At 47.4% G+C, this 17,272-nt stretch overlaps 1 protein-coding gene across 1 annotated transcript in view; it reads left to right on the top strand.

Annotated features, from left to right (window-relative positions):
• The window catches only part of LOC146079877 (autophagy-related protein 9A-like), a 55,877-nt gene that overhangs the window by 24,370 nt on the left and 14,235 nt on the right, over window positions 1–17,272 (top strand). The window contains exons 8-12 of the mRNA XM_083186555.1: window positions 2,007–2,160; window positions 4,466–4,645; window positions 4,764–5,009; window positions 9,144–9,358; window positions 9,465–9,573. Coding sequence (XP_083042681.1) covers window positions 2,007–2,160; window positions 4,466–4,645; window positions 4,764–5,009; window positions 9,144–9,358; window positions 9,465–9,573 — 904 coding nt within the window. The remainder of the gene's footprint in view (window positions 1–2,006; window positions 2,161–4,465; window positions 4,646–4,763; window positions 5,010–9,143; window positions 9,359–9,464; window positions 9,574–17,272) is intronic.

Here is a 17,272-nt window from a genome sequence, read left to right as displayed (position 1 = left end):
GCATATCCTGTCCACCACCACTGTCCTCGGGGTGATGGTCACTATAGCCAGGTGGGTGACCCATGGGGGATAGCAGCATATCCTGACCACCATCACTGTCCTCGGGGTGATGGTCACAGTAGCCAGGTGGGTGACCCATGGGGGATAGCAGCATATCCTGACCACCATCACTGTCCTCAGGGTGATGGTCACCGTAGCCAGGTGGGTGACCCATGGGGGATAACAGCATATCCTGACCACCATCACTGTCCTCGGGGTGATGGTCACAGTAGCCAGGTGGGTGACCCATGGGGGATAGCAGCATATCCTGACCACCATCACTGTCCTCAGGGTGATGGTCACCGTAGCCAGGTGGGTGACCCATGGGGGATAGCAGCATATCCTGACCACCATCACGGTCCTCGGGGTGATGGTCACAGTAGCCAGGTGGGTGACCCATGGGGGATAGCAGCATATCCTGACCACCATCACTGTCCTCGGGGTGATGGTCACAGTAGCCAGGTGGGTGACCCATGGGGGATGGGATGGCATATCCTGACCACCATCACTGTCCTCAGGGTGATGGTCACAGTAGCCAGGTGGGTGACCCATGGGGGATCGCAGCATATCCTGACCACCATCACTGTCCTCGGGGTGATGGTCACAGTAGCCAGGTGGGTGACCCATGGGGGATAGCAGCATATCCTGACCACCATCACGGTCCTCGGGGTGATGGTCACAGTAGCCAGGTGGGTGACCCATGGGGGATAGCAGCATATCCTGACCACCATCACTGTCCTCGGGGTGATGGTCACAGTAGCCAGGTGGGTGACCCATGGGGGATGGGATGGCATATCCTGACCACCATCACTGTCCTCGGGGTGATGGTCACAGTAGCCAGGTGGGTGACCCATGGGGGATCGCAGCATATCCTGACCACCATCACTGTCCTCGGGGTGATGGTCACAGTAGCCAGGTGGGTGACCCATGGGGGATAGCAGCATATCCTGACCACCATCACTGTCCTCGGGGTGATGGTCACAGTAGCCAGGTGGGTGACCCATGGGGGATAACAGCATATCCTGACCACCATCACTGTCCTCAGGGTGATGGTCACCGTAGCCAGGTGGGTGACCCATGGGGGATAGCAGCATATCCTGACTACCATCACTGTCCTCGGGGTGATGGTCACAGTAGCCAGGTGGGTGACCCATGGGGGATAGCAGCATATCCTGTCCACCACCACTGTCCTCGGGGTGATGGTCACTATAGCCAGGTGGGTGACCCATGGGGGATAGCAGCATATCCTGACCACCATCACTGTCCTCGGGGTGATGGTCACAGTAGCCAGGTGGGTGACCCATGGGGGATAGCAGCATATCCTGACCACCATCACTGTCCTCAGGGTGATGGTCACCGTAGCCAGGTGGGTGACCCATGGGGGATAACAGCATATCCTGACCACCATCACTGTCCTCGGGGTGATGGTCACAGTAGCCAGGTGGGTGACCCATGGGTGATAGCAGCATATCCTGACCACCATCACTGTCCTCGGGTTGATGGTCACAGTAGCCAGGTGGGTGACCCATGGGGGATAGCAGCATATCCAGACCACCATCACGGTCCTCGGGTGATGGTCACAGTAGCCAGGTGGGTGACCCATGGGGGATAGCAGAGTATCCTGACCACCACCACTGTCCTTGGGGTGATGGTCACAGTAGCCAGGTGGGTGACCCATGGGGGATAGCAGAGTATCCTGACCACCACCACTGTCCTCGGGGTGATGGTCACAGTAGCCAGGTTGGTGATCCATGGGGGATAACAGCCAGGCAGTAGAAAGGGCATGCTGAGGTGTATGGAGTACAGTTACAGAAAGGTGTACACCCACACACACACCCCCACACATCCATAGAACATGCAAACTCCACACAGATGGGGTCCTAGTGGGAATCACTGCAGTGAGGCAGCAATGTTAGCCACTGTTCTACCATGTTACCTCTGGCACCGTTCTATCTCTCTTCCTGCAGGTCCTTCATACCAGATGAGCACATGGTGTGGTGCCCGGAGCAGCTGCTGCAGTGTGTCTTGGCACACATACACTACATGCCTGACCATTGGCAGGGACACGCTCATAAGTCAGAGACCCGTGATGAGCTGGCACAGCTATTCCAGTACAAGGCGGTAAGATGCCAGATGTACTGGGTGCTGCGGTGTGTTTGTATTGGATGGTTGGTGTATTGGGTGTTGTGGTGTGTTTGTATAGGATGGCTGGTGTATTGGGTGCTGCGGTGTGTTTGTATTGGATGGCTGGTGTATTGGGTGTTGGGGTGTGTTGTATTGGAAGGCTGGTGTATTGGGTGTTGGGGTGTGTTGTATTGGATGGCTGGTGTATTGGGTGTTGGGGTGTGTTGTATTGGATGGCGAGGGTATTGGGTGTTGTGGTGTGTTGTATTGGATGGCTGGGGTATTGGGTGCTGTGGTGTGTTGTATTGGATGGCTGGTGTATTGGGTGTTGTGGTGTGTAGTAATGGATGGTTGGTGTATTGGGTGCTGTGGTGTGTTGTATTGGATGGCTGGTGTATTGGGTGTTGTGGTGTGTTGTATTGGATGGCTGGGGTGTGTTGTATTGGATATCTAGTGTATTGGGTGTTGAGGTGTGTTGTATTGGATGGCTGGTGTATTGGGTGCTGTGGTGTGTTGTATTGGATGGCTGGTGTATTGGGTGCTGTGGTGTGTTGTGTTGTATTGGATGGCTGGTGTATTGGGTGCTGTGGTTTGTTGTATTGGATGGCTGGTGTATTGGGTGTTGGGGTGTGTTGTATTGGATGGCTGGTGTACTGGGTGCTGTGGTGTGTTGTATTGGATGGCTGGTGTACTGGGTGTTGGGGTGTGTTGTATTGGATGGCTGGTGTATTGGGTGCTGTGGTGTGTTGTATTGGATATCTAGTGTATTGGGTGTTGAGGTGTGTTGTATTGGCTGGCTAGTGTATTGGGTGCTGTGGTGTGTTTGTATAGGAAGGCTGGTGTATTGAATGTTGGGGTGTTTTGTGTTGTATTGGATGGCTGGTGTATTTGGTGTTGGGGTGTATTGGATGGTGGGTGTATTGGTTGTTGGGGTGTGTTTGTATAGGATGGCTGGTGTATTGAATGTTGGGGTGTGTTGTGTTGTATTGGATGGCTGGTGTATTGGGTGTTGGGGTGTGTTGTATTGGATGGCTGGTGTACTGGGTGTTGAGGTGTGTTGTATTGGATGGCTGGTGTACTGGATGTTGAGGTGTGTTGTATTGGATGGTTGGTGTACTGGTTGCTGTGGTGTGTTTGTATAGGATGGCTGGTGTATTGGGTGTTGAGGTGAGTTGTATTGGATCACTGGTGTATTGGGTGTTGGGGTGTGTTGTATTGAATGGCTGGTGTATTGGGTGTTGGGGTGTGTTGTATTGGATGGCTGGTGTATTGGTGTTGTTGTGTATTGTATTGGATGGCTGGTGTATTGGGTGTTGGGGTGTGTTGGTTTACTGGTGTATAAAGTGTTGGGATGTGTTGTATTGGATGCCTGGTGTATTGGGTGTTGGGGTGTGTTGTATTGGGTGCTGGGGTGTGTTGATTGACTGGTGTATTGGGTGTTGTATTGGATGCTGGTGTATTTAATGTTGTGTGTATCGGATGGTGTGTGCTGAGTGTATTGGGTGTTGTATATGATGGCTGTTGTATTGGGTGCATTGGATGGTGTGTGCTGGGGTGTTTTGGGTGTTTTATTGGGAGTTGTCAGTGTGTTGGGTGTATTGGATGGTGGGTGTATTGGGTGTTGAGGTGTGTTGTATTGGATGGCTGGTGTATTGGGTGCTGTGGTGTGTTGTATTGGATGGCTGGTGTATTGGTGTTGGGGTGTGTTGTATTGGATAGCTGGTGTATTGGGTGTTGGGGTGTGTTGGTTGACTGGTGTATTGGGTGTTGTATTGGATGCTGGTGTATTTAATGTTGTGTGTATTGGATGGTGTGCGCAGGGGTGTATTGGGTGTTGTATTGGGTGTTGTTAGTGTTGGGTGTATTGTATGGTGTGTGCTGGGGTGTATTGGGTGTTGTTAGTGTGTTGTGTGTATTGGATGGTGTGTGCAGGGGTGTATTGGGTGTTGTATTGGGTGTTGTTAGTGTTGGGTGTATTGGATGGTGTGTGCTGGGGTGTATTGGGTGTTGTTAGTGTTGGGTGTATTGGATGGTGTGTGCTGGGGTGTATTGGGGGTTGTTAGTGTTGGGTGTATCGGATGGTGTGTGCTGGGGTGTATTGGGTGTTGTTAGTGTTGGGTGTTGTATTGGGTGTTAGTGTTGGGTGTATTGGGTGTTGTTAGTGTTGGGTGTATTGGATGGTGTGTGCTGGGGTGTATTGGGTGTTGTTAGTTTGTTGGGTGTATTGGATGGTGGGGGTGTCAGGGTGCGTATTACGGATAGGGTGATTACTGTTGTACCATCTCTGCCACGTCCCCGGTAGGTCTTTATCATGGAAGAGCTTCTCAGTCCGATCATCACTCCGTTCATCCTGATCTTCTCTCTGCGCCACAAATCCTTGGAAATCATCGACTTCTTCAGAAACTTCTCAGTGGAGGTTGTGGGAGTCGGAGACATCTGCTCATTTGCTCAAATGGACATCAGGAAACATGGAAACCCTCAGGTAATGCAGATCCAGGTGTGGGGTAGAGGCAAGATCAGCTTAAATGGCAGAACTGTGCCATATCTATCATATTATACCCCTCCATGTTGTCAACCTGAGACCTCTGTCTTGTCCACAGTGGATGTCGGAGGGGCAGACCCATGCCTCTGTGTACCAGCAGGCGGAGAATGGAAAGACTGAGCTGTCTCTCATGCATTTTGCCATCACAAACCCGCACTGGCAGCCCCCACTGGAGAGCTCCGTCTTCATCGGTCATGTGAAGGAGAAGGTCCAGCAGGACGCGGCAAATGCTCCTCCAGCCCAGCACATTCTCTGTGATGCTCCGATCTGTAGCTCTATCCTGTCTAATGAGTCCGGAACTGCGGTCAGTATTGTCCTACCCCTGATATTAGCCAAGTACATAGTTACATAGTATTTAAGGCTGAATAAAGACTCATGTCCATCCAGTCCAACCTTGGTGTATTAGCTTCCTCCCTTGCTATACCTAGTACTGATCTATTCAAGGACAGACCATGATTATTGCTTGTACCAAAGGGCGTAACTACCATAGGTGCAAGAGGTGCAGGTGCTATGGGGCCCAGGGCTGAGGGGGGCCCAACTTTACTGTCTAAGTAATATGTTTTACATACATTTATCACCATCAGTTGGTAAATGGGGGGCCCTTACAAACTTTTGCTATGAGGCCTACTGATATCTAGTTACGCCCCTGCTTGTACCCCTGTATGTTTTTAACCAATAGAGGTTTATCCAACCTTATTTTAAACTTATTTATTGTGTCTGCCGACACCACATCTCCAGGAAGAGAGTTCCATAATTTGGCTGCCCTTACTGTAAAAAAATGTTTACTTCTAAGGGAACTAAACCTTCTTTCCTCTAATCTAAACTCATGTCCTGTTACCTTCAGTATCAACTGCTGTTACCCCAATATTCGCTAACTACAGCTGTCCTGTCCCCCCCCCCCCATATCAGTTGCTGTTATCCCCTTAGTTGACTTTCTAACTAATGTAGTTACTTCCCCAATGTCTGCTCCCTAAAAACATCAGATTCTTATCTCTCACCGTTATCCACTATATCATCTCCCTCACCCCTGCTGTTACTCCCCTCTATCATCTCTCTCACCCCTGCTGTTACTCGCCTCTATCATCTCTCTCACCCCTGCTGTAACTCCCCTATATCATCTATATCACTCCTGCTGTTACTCCCCTCTATCATCTCTCTCACCCCTGCTGTTACTCCCCTCTATCATCTCTCTCACCCCTGCTGTAACTCCCCTATATCATCTCTCTCACCCCTGCTGTTACTCCCCTATATCATCTCTCTCACTCCTGCTGTTACTCCCCTCTATCATCTCTCACCCCTGCTGTAACTCCCCTCCAGCGGCGTAGCTTTGTTTGGGGCGCCCCCCCCCCGCCGTTAATGGGGGGGGCCCCTCCGCGGCCGGCCCCCCGTGCCCCCTCCCCCCATTGCCGCATGCTTACCTGTCCACGCGTCCCGGCTCCCCTCCTGGCTTCAATAAATTCTATGCAGACGGACCACGATAAAATGGCCGCCCCCATACCGCAGACAGTTTCAGAGAACATTCTGCTTTATGGGGCGGCCATTTTATCGTGGTCCGTCTCCATAGCATTGATTGAAGGCATGAGGGGAGCCGGGACGCGCGGACAGGTAAGCATGCGGGGGATGGGGGCGGGGGGATTACTATAGCACTGGCGCCCCCCCGGCGCCCCCATATGCACAGCACCCCCCCGCGACCGCTATAGTTACGCCACTGCTCCCCTCTATCCTCTCTTTCACCCCTGCTGTTACTCCCCTATATTATCTCTCTTACTGTTTAATCTCTCTCAGTCCTGCTGTTACTCCCTAATATCATCTCTCTCACTCCTGCTGTTACTCCCCAATATCATCTCTCACACTCTTGCTGTTTCTCCCCAATATGATCTCTCACCCCTGCTGTTACTCCCCTATATTATCTCTCTCACTGTATAATCTCTCTTGGTCCTGCTGTTACTCCCCAATATCATCTATCTTACTCATGCTGTTACTCCCTAATATGATCTCTCACTCCTGCTGTTACTCCCCTATATCATCTCTCTCACTCCTGCTGTTATTCTCTTGTATCATCTCTCTCGCTCCTGCTGTTACTCCCCTCTATCATCTCTCTCACTCCTGCTGTAACACTCCTGTATCATCTCTTTCGGTCCTGCTGTTACTCTTCTGTATCATCTCTCTCACTCCTGCTGTAACTTCCCTACATCATCTCTTTCATTCCTTCTGTTACTCCCCTATATTATCTATCTCACTCCTGCTGTTACTATCCTGTATCATCTCTCTCACTCCTGCTGTTACTCCCCTCTATCATCTCTCACCCCTGCTGTAACTCCCCTCTATCCTCTCTTTCACCCCTGCTGTTACTCCCCTATATTATCTATCTCACTGTTTAATCTCTCTCGGTCCTGCTGTTACTCCCTAATATCATCTTTCTCACTCCTGCTGTTACTCCCCAATATCATCTCTCACCCCTGCTGTTACTCCCCTATATTATCTCTCTCACTGTATAATCTCTCTCGGTCCTGCTGTTACTCCCCAATATCATCTATCTTACTCATGCTGTTACTCCCTAATATGATCTCTCACTCCTGCTGTTACTCCCCTATACCATCTCTCTCACTCCTGCTGTTATTCTCTTGTATCATCTCTCTCGCTCCTGCTGTTACTCCCCTCTATCATCTCTCTCACTCCTGCTGTAACTCCCCTCTATCATCTCTTTCACTCCTTCTGTTACTCCCCTATATTATCTCTCTCACTCCTGCTGTTACTATCCTGTATCATCTCTCTCACTCCTGCTGTTACTCCCCTCTATCATCTCTCTCACTCACGCTGTTACTCCCCTCTATTATCTCTCACTCCTGCTGTTACTCCCAAATATCATCTCTCTCACTCCTGCTTTTACTCCTGTGTATCATCTCTCTCTCTCCTGCTGTTACTCCCTATATTATTTGTCACTCCTGCTGTAACTCCCCTATATCATCTCTCTTACTCCTGCTTTTACTCCCCTATATCATCTCTCACTCCTGCTGTAACTCTGCAATATGATATCTCACCCCTGCTGTACCTATCCCATCTCTCACTCCTGCTGTAACTCCCCTATATATCATCTCTTTCACTCCTGCTATTATTATCCTGTACCATCTCTCTCGCTCCTGCTGTTACTCCCCTATATTATCTCTCACTCCTGCTGTTACTCTACTATATCATCTCTCACGCTCCTGCTGTAACTCCCCTATATCATCTCTCTCACTCTTGCTGTTAATCCTATATATCATCTCTCTCACTCCTGCTGTTACTCCCGTATATCTTCGCTCTCACTCCCTATATCATATCTCCTGCTGTTTCTCCCCCCTATCATCTCTCTCACTCCTGTTGTAACTCCCCTATATCATCTCTCTCTCAATCCTGCTGTTACTCCCCTCTATCATCTCTCTCACTCCTGCTCTAACTCCCCTATTTCATCTCTTTCTTGCTCCTGCTGTTATTCCCCTTTATCATCTCTCTGGCTCTTGCTGTTACTCCCCTACATCATCTCTATCACTCCTGCTGTAACTCCCCTATATCATCTCTCTAACTCCTGATGTTACTCCCCTATATCATCTCCCTCACTCCTGCTGTAACTCCCCTATATCATCTAACGCCCTCCTGCTGTTACTCTCTGGTATAGTCTCTCTCGCTCCTGCTCTTACTCCCCTATATCATATCTCTCACTCCTGCTGTTAATCCCCTCTATTATCTCCCTCACTCCTGCTGTTACTCCCCTATATCATCTCTTTCACCCCTGCTGTCACTCTCCTATATCATCTCTCTCGCCACTGCTGTTATTCCCCTCTATCATCTCTCTCACTCCTGCTGTTACTCCCCTCTATTATCCCTCACTCCTACTGTTACTCCCCTATATCATCTCCTTCGCTCCTGCTGTTACTGCCCTCTATTATCTCTCTCACTCCTGCTGTTACTCCCCTATATCATCTCCCTCGCTCCTGCTGTTACTCCCCTCTATTATCTCTCTCACTCCTGCTGTTACTCCCCTATATCATCCCCCTTGCTCCTTCTGTTACTCCCCTCTATTATCTCTCTCACTCCTGCTGTAACTCCCCTATATTATCTCTCTTACTCCTGCTGTTACTATCCTGTATCATCTCTCTCACTCCTGCTGTAATTCCCCTATATCTTCGCTCTCACTCAAGCTGTTACTCCCTATATCATATCTGTCTCCTGCTGTTACTCCCCTACAGTATATCATCTCCCTTGCTCCTTCTGTTACTCCCCTCTATTATCTCTCTCACTCCTGCTGTTACTCCCCTATATGGGCTCTGTATCTCCCATTGTTACTCCCTGTTTTCCTGCATATTATCCCTCTGCTCCTCTCTGTGCTTTGCCATGTATAGTACATCTCTCTCTTCTCTTCTGGTCATTGCTGCTAACTCTTCCCCTTTGAACACTTTAGCCAGATAATTTGCTGGCCAGTGTTCTGGTGCACCCAATCCTAACAGCCAGTGGGTTACCGACACGGGACCGGCGCTTTGCACAACCCACTACTACAGCATCTGCCGCAGCCAGTGTCTTAGCGTCTCTCAGTGCATCGCAGATCTCCAGCCATCCACAGGGGGCACAATCCAGCACCACAATGTACAACAGCGATCGGACGGCCCTGCAGCAGAGGTCAGTGACTCTACTAGTGTTCTACCCCGCCCCCCCCCGTACCCTGTATGTGCCCCTTACTGACCAGTTACCTATATGTGTAATAACCTCTGTCTCTCTGTGTCAGCGCCATGTCCCCGAGTGACTCCCAGATTCAGAGCATCTCTCGCTCCTCATTACTGGCATCAGAGTTTGCGTCTGCGGAGATGAGTCTGCATGCCATATACATGCACGAGGTGAGCCGACATGATCTATAGTATACGCTGTATATAAGCACATGCCATATATACTTGTAGTCAGCATGTGGGTGTAGATACTTGCGTTTTCTCAGTAGTTATGGTCATTTTGAGGCCACACCTGCATCGGGTCCATATAGGAACACACTGTTTGATTTTTTTGGTTGGGACGACAAACGGGGCGATAATTTGGCAGACTGAATATCTATGCCACCTAATGCATTATTACAGGCTCCAGATTGTCCCCCATATCACACAACTTACATACGTGGTCCCACAAGGAGCGTGCGTACTGTCAGGGGTACAGGGGACACACAGGCAGATTATAGAATATACACGCACTGCTCGCTATCCGGTATCCCACAAGGAATGTGCGCACTGTCAGGGGTACAGAGGACACACAGGCAGATTATAGAGAATACACGCACTGCTCGCTATCCGGGGTCCCACAAGGTGCGTGCGTACTGTCAGGGGTATAGAGGACACACAGGCAGATTATAGAGAATACACGCACTGCTCGCTATCCGGTATCCCACAAGGAGCGTGCGCACTGTCAGGGGTACAGAGGACACACAGGCAGATTATAGAGAATACACGCGCTGCTCGCTATCCGGGGTCCCACAAGGAGCGTGTGTACTGTCAGGGGTACATAGGACACACAGGCAGATTATAGAGAATACACGCACTGCTCGCTATCCGGGGTCCCACAAGGAGCGTGCGTACTGTCAGGGGTACAGAGGACACACAGGCAGATTATAGAGAATAAACGCACTGCTCGCTATCCGGGGTCCCACAAGGAGCGTGCGTACTGTCAGGGGTACAGGGGACACACAGGCAGATTATAGAATATACACGCACTGCTCGCTATCCGGGGTCCCACAAGGAGCGTGCGTACTGTCAGGGGTACAGAGGACACACAGGCAGATTATAGAGAATACACGCACTGCTCGCTATCCGGGGTCCCACAAGGAGCGTGCGTACTGTCAGGGGTACATAGGACACACAGGCAGATTATAGAGAATACACACACTGCTCGCTATCCGGGGTCCCACAAGGAGCGTGCGTACTGTCAGGGGTACATAGGACACACAGGCAGATTATAGAGAATACACACACTGCTCGCTATCCGGGGTTCCACAAGGAGCGTGCGCACTGTCAGGGGTACAGAGGACACACAGGCAGATTATAGAGAATACACGCACTGCTCGCTATCCGGGGCCCACAAGGAACGTGCGTACTGTCAGGGGTACAGAGGACACACAGGCAGATTATAGAGAATACACGCACTGCTCGCTATCCGGTATCCCACAAGGAGCGTGCGCACTGTCAGGGGTACAGAGGACACACAGGCAGATTATAGAGAATACACGCACTGCTCGCTATCCGGGGTCCCACAAGGAGCGTGAGTACTGTCAGGGGTACATAGGACACAGGCAGATAATAGAGAATACACCCACTGCTCGCTATCCGGGGTCCCACAAGGAGCGTGCGTACTGTCAGGGGTAAAGAGGACACACAGGCAGATTATAGAGAATACACACACTGCTCGCTATCCGGGGCCCACAAGGAGCGTGCATACTGTCAGGGGTACATAGGACACACAGGCAGATTATAGAGAATACACACACACTGCTCGCTATCCGGGGTCCCACAAGGAGCGTGCGCACTGTCAGGGGTACAGAGGACACACAGGCAGATTATAGAGAATACACACACTGCTCGCTATCCGGGGTCCCACAAGGAGCGTGCGTACAACTGTCAGGGGTACATAGGACACACAGGCAGATTATAGAGAATACACGCACTGCTCGCTATCCGGGGCCCACAAGGAACGTGCGTACTGTCAGGGGTACAGAGGACACACAGGCAGATTATAGAGAATACACGCACTGCTCGCTATCCGGGGTCCCACAAGGAGCGTGCGTACTGTCAGGGGTACAGAGGACACACAGGCAGATTATAGAGAATAAACGCACTGCTCGCTATCCGGGGTCCCACAAGGAGCGTGCGTACTGTCAGGGGTACAGGGGACACACAGGCAGATTATAGAATATACACGCACTGCTCGCTATCCGGGGTCCCACAAGGAGCGTGCGTACTGTCAGGGGTACAGAGGACACACAGGCAGATTATAGAGAATACACGCACTGCTCGCTATCCGGGGTCCCACAAGGAGCGTGCGTACTGTCAGGGGTACATAGGACACACAGGCAGATTATAGAGAATACACACACTGCTCGCTATCCGGGGTCCCACAAGGAGCGTGCGTACTGTCAGGGGTACATAGGACACACAGGCAGATTATAGAGAATACACACACTGCTCGCTATCCGGGGTTCCACAAGGAGCGTGCGCACTGTCAGGGGTACAGAGGACACACAGGCAGATTATAGAGAATACACGCACTGCTCGCTATCCGGTATCCCACAAGGAGCGTGCGCACTGTCAGGGGTACAGAGGACACACAGGCAGATTATAGAGAATACACGCACTGCTCGCTATCCGGGGTCCCACAAGGAGCGTGAGTACTGTCAGGGGTACATAGGACACAGGCAGATAATAGAGAATACACCCACTGCTCGCTATCCGGGGTCCCACAAGGAGCGTGCGTACTGTCAGGGGTAAAGAGGACACACAGGCAGATTATAGAGAATACACACACTGCTCGCTATCCGGGGCCCACAAGGAGCGTGCATACTGTCAGGGGTACATAGGACACACAGGCAGATTATAGAGAATACACACACACTGCTCGCTATCCGGGGTCCCACAAGGAGCGTGCGCACTGTCAGGGGTACAGAGGACACACAGGCAGATTATAGAGAATACACACACTGCTCGCTATCCGGGGTCCCACAAGGAGCGTGCGTACAACTGTCAGGGGTACATAGGACACACAGGCAGATTATAGAGAATACACGCACTGCTCGCTATCCGGGGCCCACAAGGAACGTGCGTACTGTCAGGGGTACAGAGGACACACAGGCAGATTATAGAGAATACACGCACTGCTCGCTATCCGGGGTCCCACAGTGAGCGTGCAAACTGTCAGGGGTACATAGGACACACAGGCAGATTATAGAGAATACAAAACAAATGGATTCTCTGAGATTGATTCTTGCGCTATCTGCAGCCAAGGATCTAGTTGGTAATGTATGAATCACCTATCATACAAAATAGACATATAGTACAAAAGAGAATACCGACTTAATCCTGGGCGCTGATTGTCGTGATCCCCACAGTTTCTCCCCTCATTCAAGGTGTTATACCGAAAAATAAAACAGAGGGGGGGACACACAATAGCGTAATACTGTTTTAGATATACATAAATGATATTAACAAGATGTATGATGTTTCTGAGACAAATAGACTCGTACCCTTTAGAGTGGTCTGCTTCAAGTGGGCAGACAATAACGCTCAAGCAGGGGCGGTAACGTCACCGAATCGTCATCAAGGATGTCCAATTGCAATTAATCGTACATGCAAGAAAGTTTTAAAAGCTGGTATAGTGTAATACCACTTGGTTTATTTAACATATAAACATAAAAACAATGGTGTAAAACATCAGCCTCTCACCGGATGGAATGGTCTACAATAACAATGCAGACAAACAGGCACAGATTGAATTCCTAGGCGTCCCCGGAGCCCACTGTCCAAACCGGTCAGAGTCCAAAAAGTTTTCCACCTTCTCTCCACGGCCAACGCGTTTCTGAACCTAAATGGTTCCTTTATCAAGGCATGTGGAGTTGACATCCTAGTCCTAACTTTATACCCCTAGTGGGTATGACCTATTTCCAGACACGGATTAGCTGCCAGCTAAAACCCTATGCTAAAATAACATACATTACTGGAGTCCATTCCATGTTACATATACGGCTCCCGCCGCAATAAAACCACAGCTGCGATGATCGTTATCCACTCCTTTACTTCCGCATTTCGTCTTGCGGCGGAAGCGGAAGTGACGTTTTGCGTTCCATAGCGGGACAGGCGCTTCCTGTGTTTGCGTTCCACGTCTAACACCGAGCTCCCGTAAAGCGGAAGTGACATTTTCTTGCGTTTCATAGCGGAATGTTCACTTCCTATGTTTGCGCTCCATGCTATAACGATCGTTGTTCCTGAGCTTATGATATTTGTGTTCCGCTTTTTATTTATATCAGCTCTCAGTTCATCCGCCATTTTGTTGAAGTTAGTGGATATAAAGGCAAAAATAAAAAACAATTAATAATATGGAACTATACAAAGACAATATTTAGCAGCATTTTATGACAATGGCGGCACAAATCTTGTCTAATAGCAGCATAATAATTTTTTAGCAGCATACCATGGAAATTTCTTAGCAGCATCTTGATAATAGCAGCATATACAGATAGACTGTCATTCAGCATAATAAATTTTTTATAGCAGCATAATAAATTTTTAGCAGCATACCATGGAAATTTCTTAGCAGCATCATGAAAATAGCAGCACATACAGATAGGCTGTCATTCAATAACAATGATGAATTAAAATATTTAAAATATTTAAAAAGAGTGTAAAACCAGTAAAGTTTATATAACGTCAAATGAACCACTTGAGCTCAAAATCTTTATTCAGGCCCCCCGGAATTAACGTTTGATAATTAAAAATCATCGTCATCTCACTCTTAGCGAGTGTGGCGGCAATATCGCCTCCTCTACAGTTGCCTTTAATTTTTTTAAGAATATAAAAATTTTTAATAAAATCGGGGTTGCACTGATGTTCACTTTTAAAATGCATAGATAAGGCATGATTTTCTAAGCCTTTGCGAACATTTCTGATGTGTTCACCTATTCTTACTTTAAAAGGTCTACTGGTTCTTCCAATATAAAACTTATTGCAAGCACATTCAATTGCATAAATTATATTAAAAGAATGACAAGTTAAAAATTCCTTAATGACATGTTTTTTCTCATTGATGATAATTTCCGTTACTTTTTGTCCGATGTTGTTTTTCACGGTTTTACAGCCCATACATGTCCCACATCTATAAAAACCTACAGATGTGATTGTTGATGTTTTAGGTGACGTAGGACACAAACTTTTAACCAACTTATTCTTCAGGTTAGGGGCCCGCCTAAATATACATATAGGTTTCTCAGGAATTTCAGCACCTATTACAGGGTCTTTCCTAAGAAGGCCCCAATGTTTCTGAATAATTCTCTTTATATCATGATGTTGTGATGAATAGTTGGTGGTAAAGGACCATTTAAATTTTTCATTATCATTGGTCTTCTTCTCTTTTGGTATGAATAGAACTTCTCTATCCATACTTTGTATTTGGACCAATGATTCCTCCACTCTCTCCACATTGTACACACTCTGTAGGAACCGTTCCTTCATTTCTGTGGCTTGTTCACAGAAAATATCTTGATCAGTACAATTCCGCTTGAGGCGTTTAAATTGCCCCATCGGAATTGTGTCAAGCCATCGGTCCTGGTGACAGCTGTTCCTGTTTATGTAGGCCTGTGAGTCGGTGGGCTTAGTGTAATTCTTCGTTTTGAAAACACCGTCCTCTATGTATATAACAATGTCGAGAAAGTTCACTTCACTTGAACTTATATTATACGTAAATTTGATACCCTTATCGTTATTGTTGAGGTATTCACAAAACACTTCCAGACTTTCTCTGTCTCCACTCCAGATAAAGAGAACGTCATCAATGTAACGCCGCCAGGACACCAGGTTTGCCCCATATGGGTGGTGGGACCAGATGGTATCGGTCTCCCACTCACCCATAAAGATGTTAGCATAACTAGGGGCAAACCTGGTGCCCATGGCGGTGCCCCTCTTCTGGACAAAAAATTCTTCCTTAAATATGAAATAATTATTATAAAGGATAAGCTCAATTCCTTCCAATAAAAAATGTTGAAGTTTTACATTGATTTCCGACCTAGAGAGTGATCGTTTGACAGCTGCTATCCCCTGGTTGTGGCTAATGATTGTATATAGCGACGTCACGTCAGCAGTGACGAGGAACAGGTTTTCTTTCCATTCTAAAGTTTTGATAAACCTTAGGACATCTGTTGTGTCCTTTAGATGTGATTGATTTTTCACAACCAGGGGTTGCAGGTGTACATCAATAAACATTGAAAGGTTGGAGGTTATTGAATCCACCCCAGAGATTATAGGTCTTCCGGGGGGATGAATAGGGTCTTTGTGGACTTTTGGTAAAACGTAGATCGTCGGAATTATCGGACAGTCCACGTTTAAAAATTTGTTCTCGTCATCAGTTATAGTCCCTAATTTGTTGTATTTATTGGTTAAATCCTTCAGTAGGGTAACAACTTTTTGGGTGGGGTCTCCTCGCATCTTTTTATAAGTTATGGTATCGGAGAGTTGTTTGTAAATCTCCTCCTCATAATCTTTTTTATTGAGGAGGACTATCCCCCCCCCCCTTGTCTGTAGGTTTAATCACAAGGTTCTCATCCTCCATTAGTGATTTGAGACCTTTTCTTTCTTTAAAGGTAATATTTTGTTCCACTTTTTTGGACCCAAGTTTCCTAACGTCATCCATTACTAAAGTGTTAAAGGTGTCCAAAAAACACCCTTTAAGGTGGACTGGATTAAACGTTGACTTTTGTTTGAAGACAGGTACACTGAAATCATAATCTTCCTCTGGTTCTTTGTCATGAAAATATTTTTTTAGAGTTAATTTTCTCAAAATTTTTTGGATATCGATAAAAGTATCAAATTGATTGATAGGGATTGATGGACAGAATTTAAGTCCCTTTTCTAACAGAGTTCTCTCCTCTTGTAAGAGTAGATGGTCACTTAAATTGAATATTTTTATAGTTCCCTTTCCTTCTGTTTCAGATGGGGAATTTATGACTTCATTAGTAGTCCTATTTTTTCTTTTTGATCTTTTAGTTTTTCGTTTTAATTGTTTGGTTCTTTTCCCTCCCCTTGATCCTCTTTTGTTTTTATATTTCATTACCGGATGGTGTTGGTAGGGGGTCGTCTCTCTAAAAAAGAACGTTTAGGAGTTCTCATAGGGGAGTAATTTTCCTCCAAGTTTGAGAACCTATTAAATGTGGGTACATTAAAATCCCTTGTCCTATTGAAGTTTGTAGTTCTATCTCTATAATTGGTCCTTATATTTTGTCGGTCCTTGGATCTATCTCTCCAATTTTTTGTTTGTTCATCATTTCTGAATCTGTGATTCCTTGAGTTGTAACCTTTATTTGGGATATAATTCCATTTAGAGGAATGTCCCTGATCTTCCTCATATTGGGGTTGGTAGTTCCTATTGGGTTTAATAATAAAGTTTTTCCTATATGCCCCCTGTTTATTTTGTTGACTAGTAGATGGTTTTCTAAATTTGGGCTTAATTTTAGGTGTTTTAAATCCTATATGGTCATTGGTTACTTTAATCTCATCGTTTTCAATGCTCTTTGGGTCCCCCAAATCCCTCTGTAATTTTTTGAGCTTCCTATTTATTAAGGTGTTCTCTAGTTTTTCTAGTTTTTCACAAATTTTAATTTCTTTCTCTTTAAATTCTTTTTGCTCACTAAAAGGGGATGAAAGTTTTTTAAGTTCCTTAATCTCTTCTTCTAGTCCCCTCAGGTCGTTTTGTCTTTCTTGGATGATCAGCTGTGTTAATTCGTTTGAACATTTATAAAGGATTTCCTCCCATCTACTTTGGAAATCCTCATTAACAGAACTAAAGCTAGCTGTTTTAGTG

This window comes from Crinia signifera, chromosome 5, assembly GCF_055691185.1.
Source record: "Crinia signifera chromosome 5, ASM5569118v1, whole genome shotgun sequence".
Taxonomy (NCBI): domain Eukaryota; kingdom Metazoa; phylum Chordata; class Amphibia; order Anura; family Myobatrachidae; genus Crinia; species Crinia signifera.
This window is presented reverse-complemented; position numbering and strand designations above follow the sequence as displayed.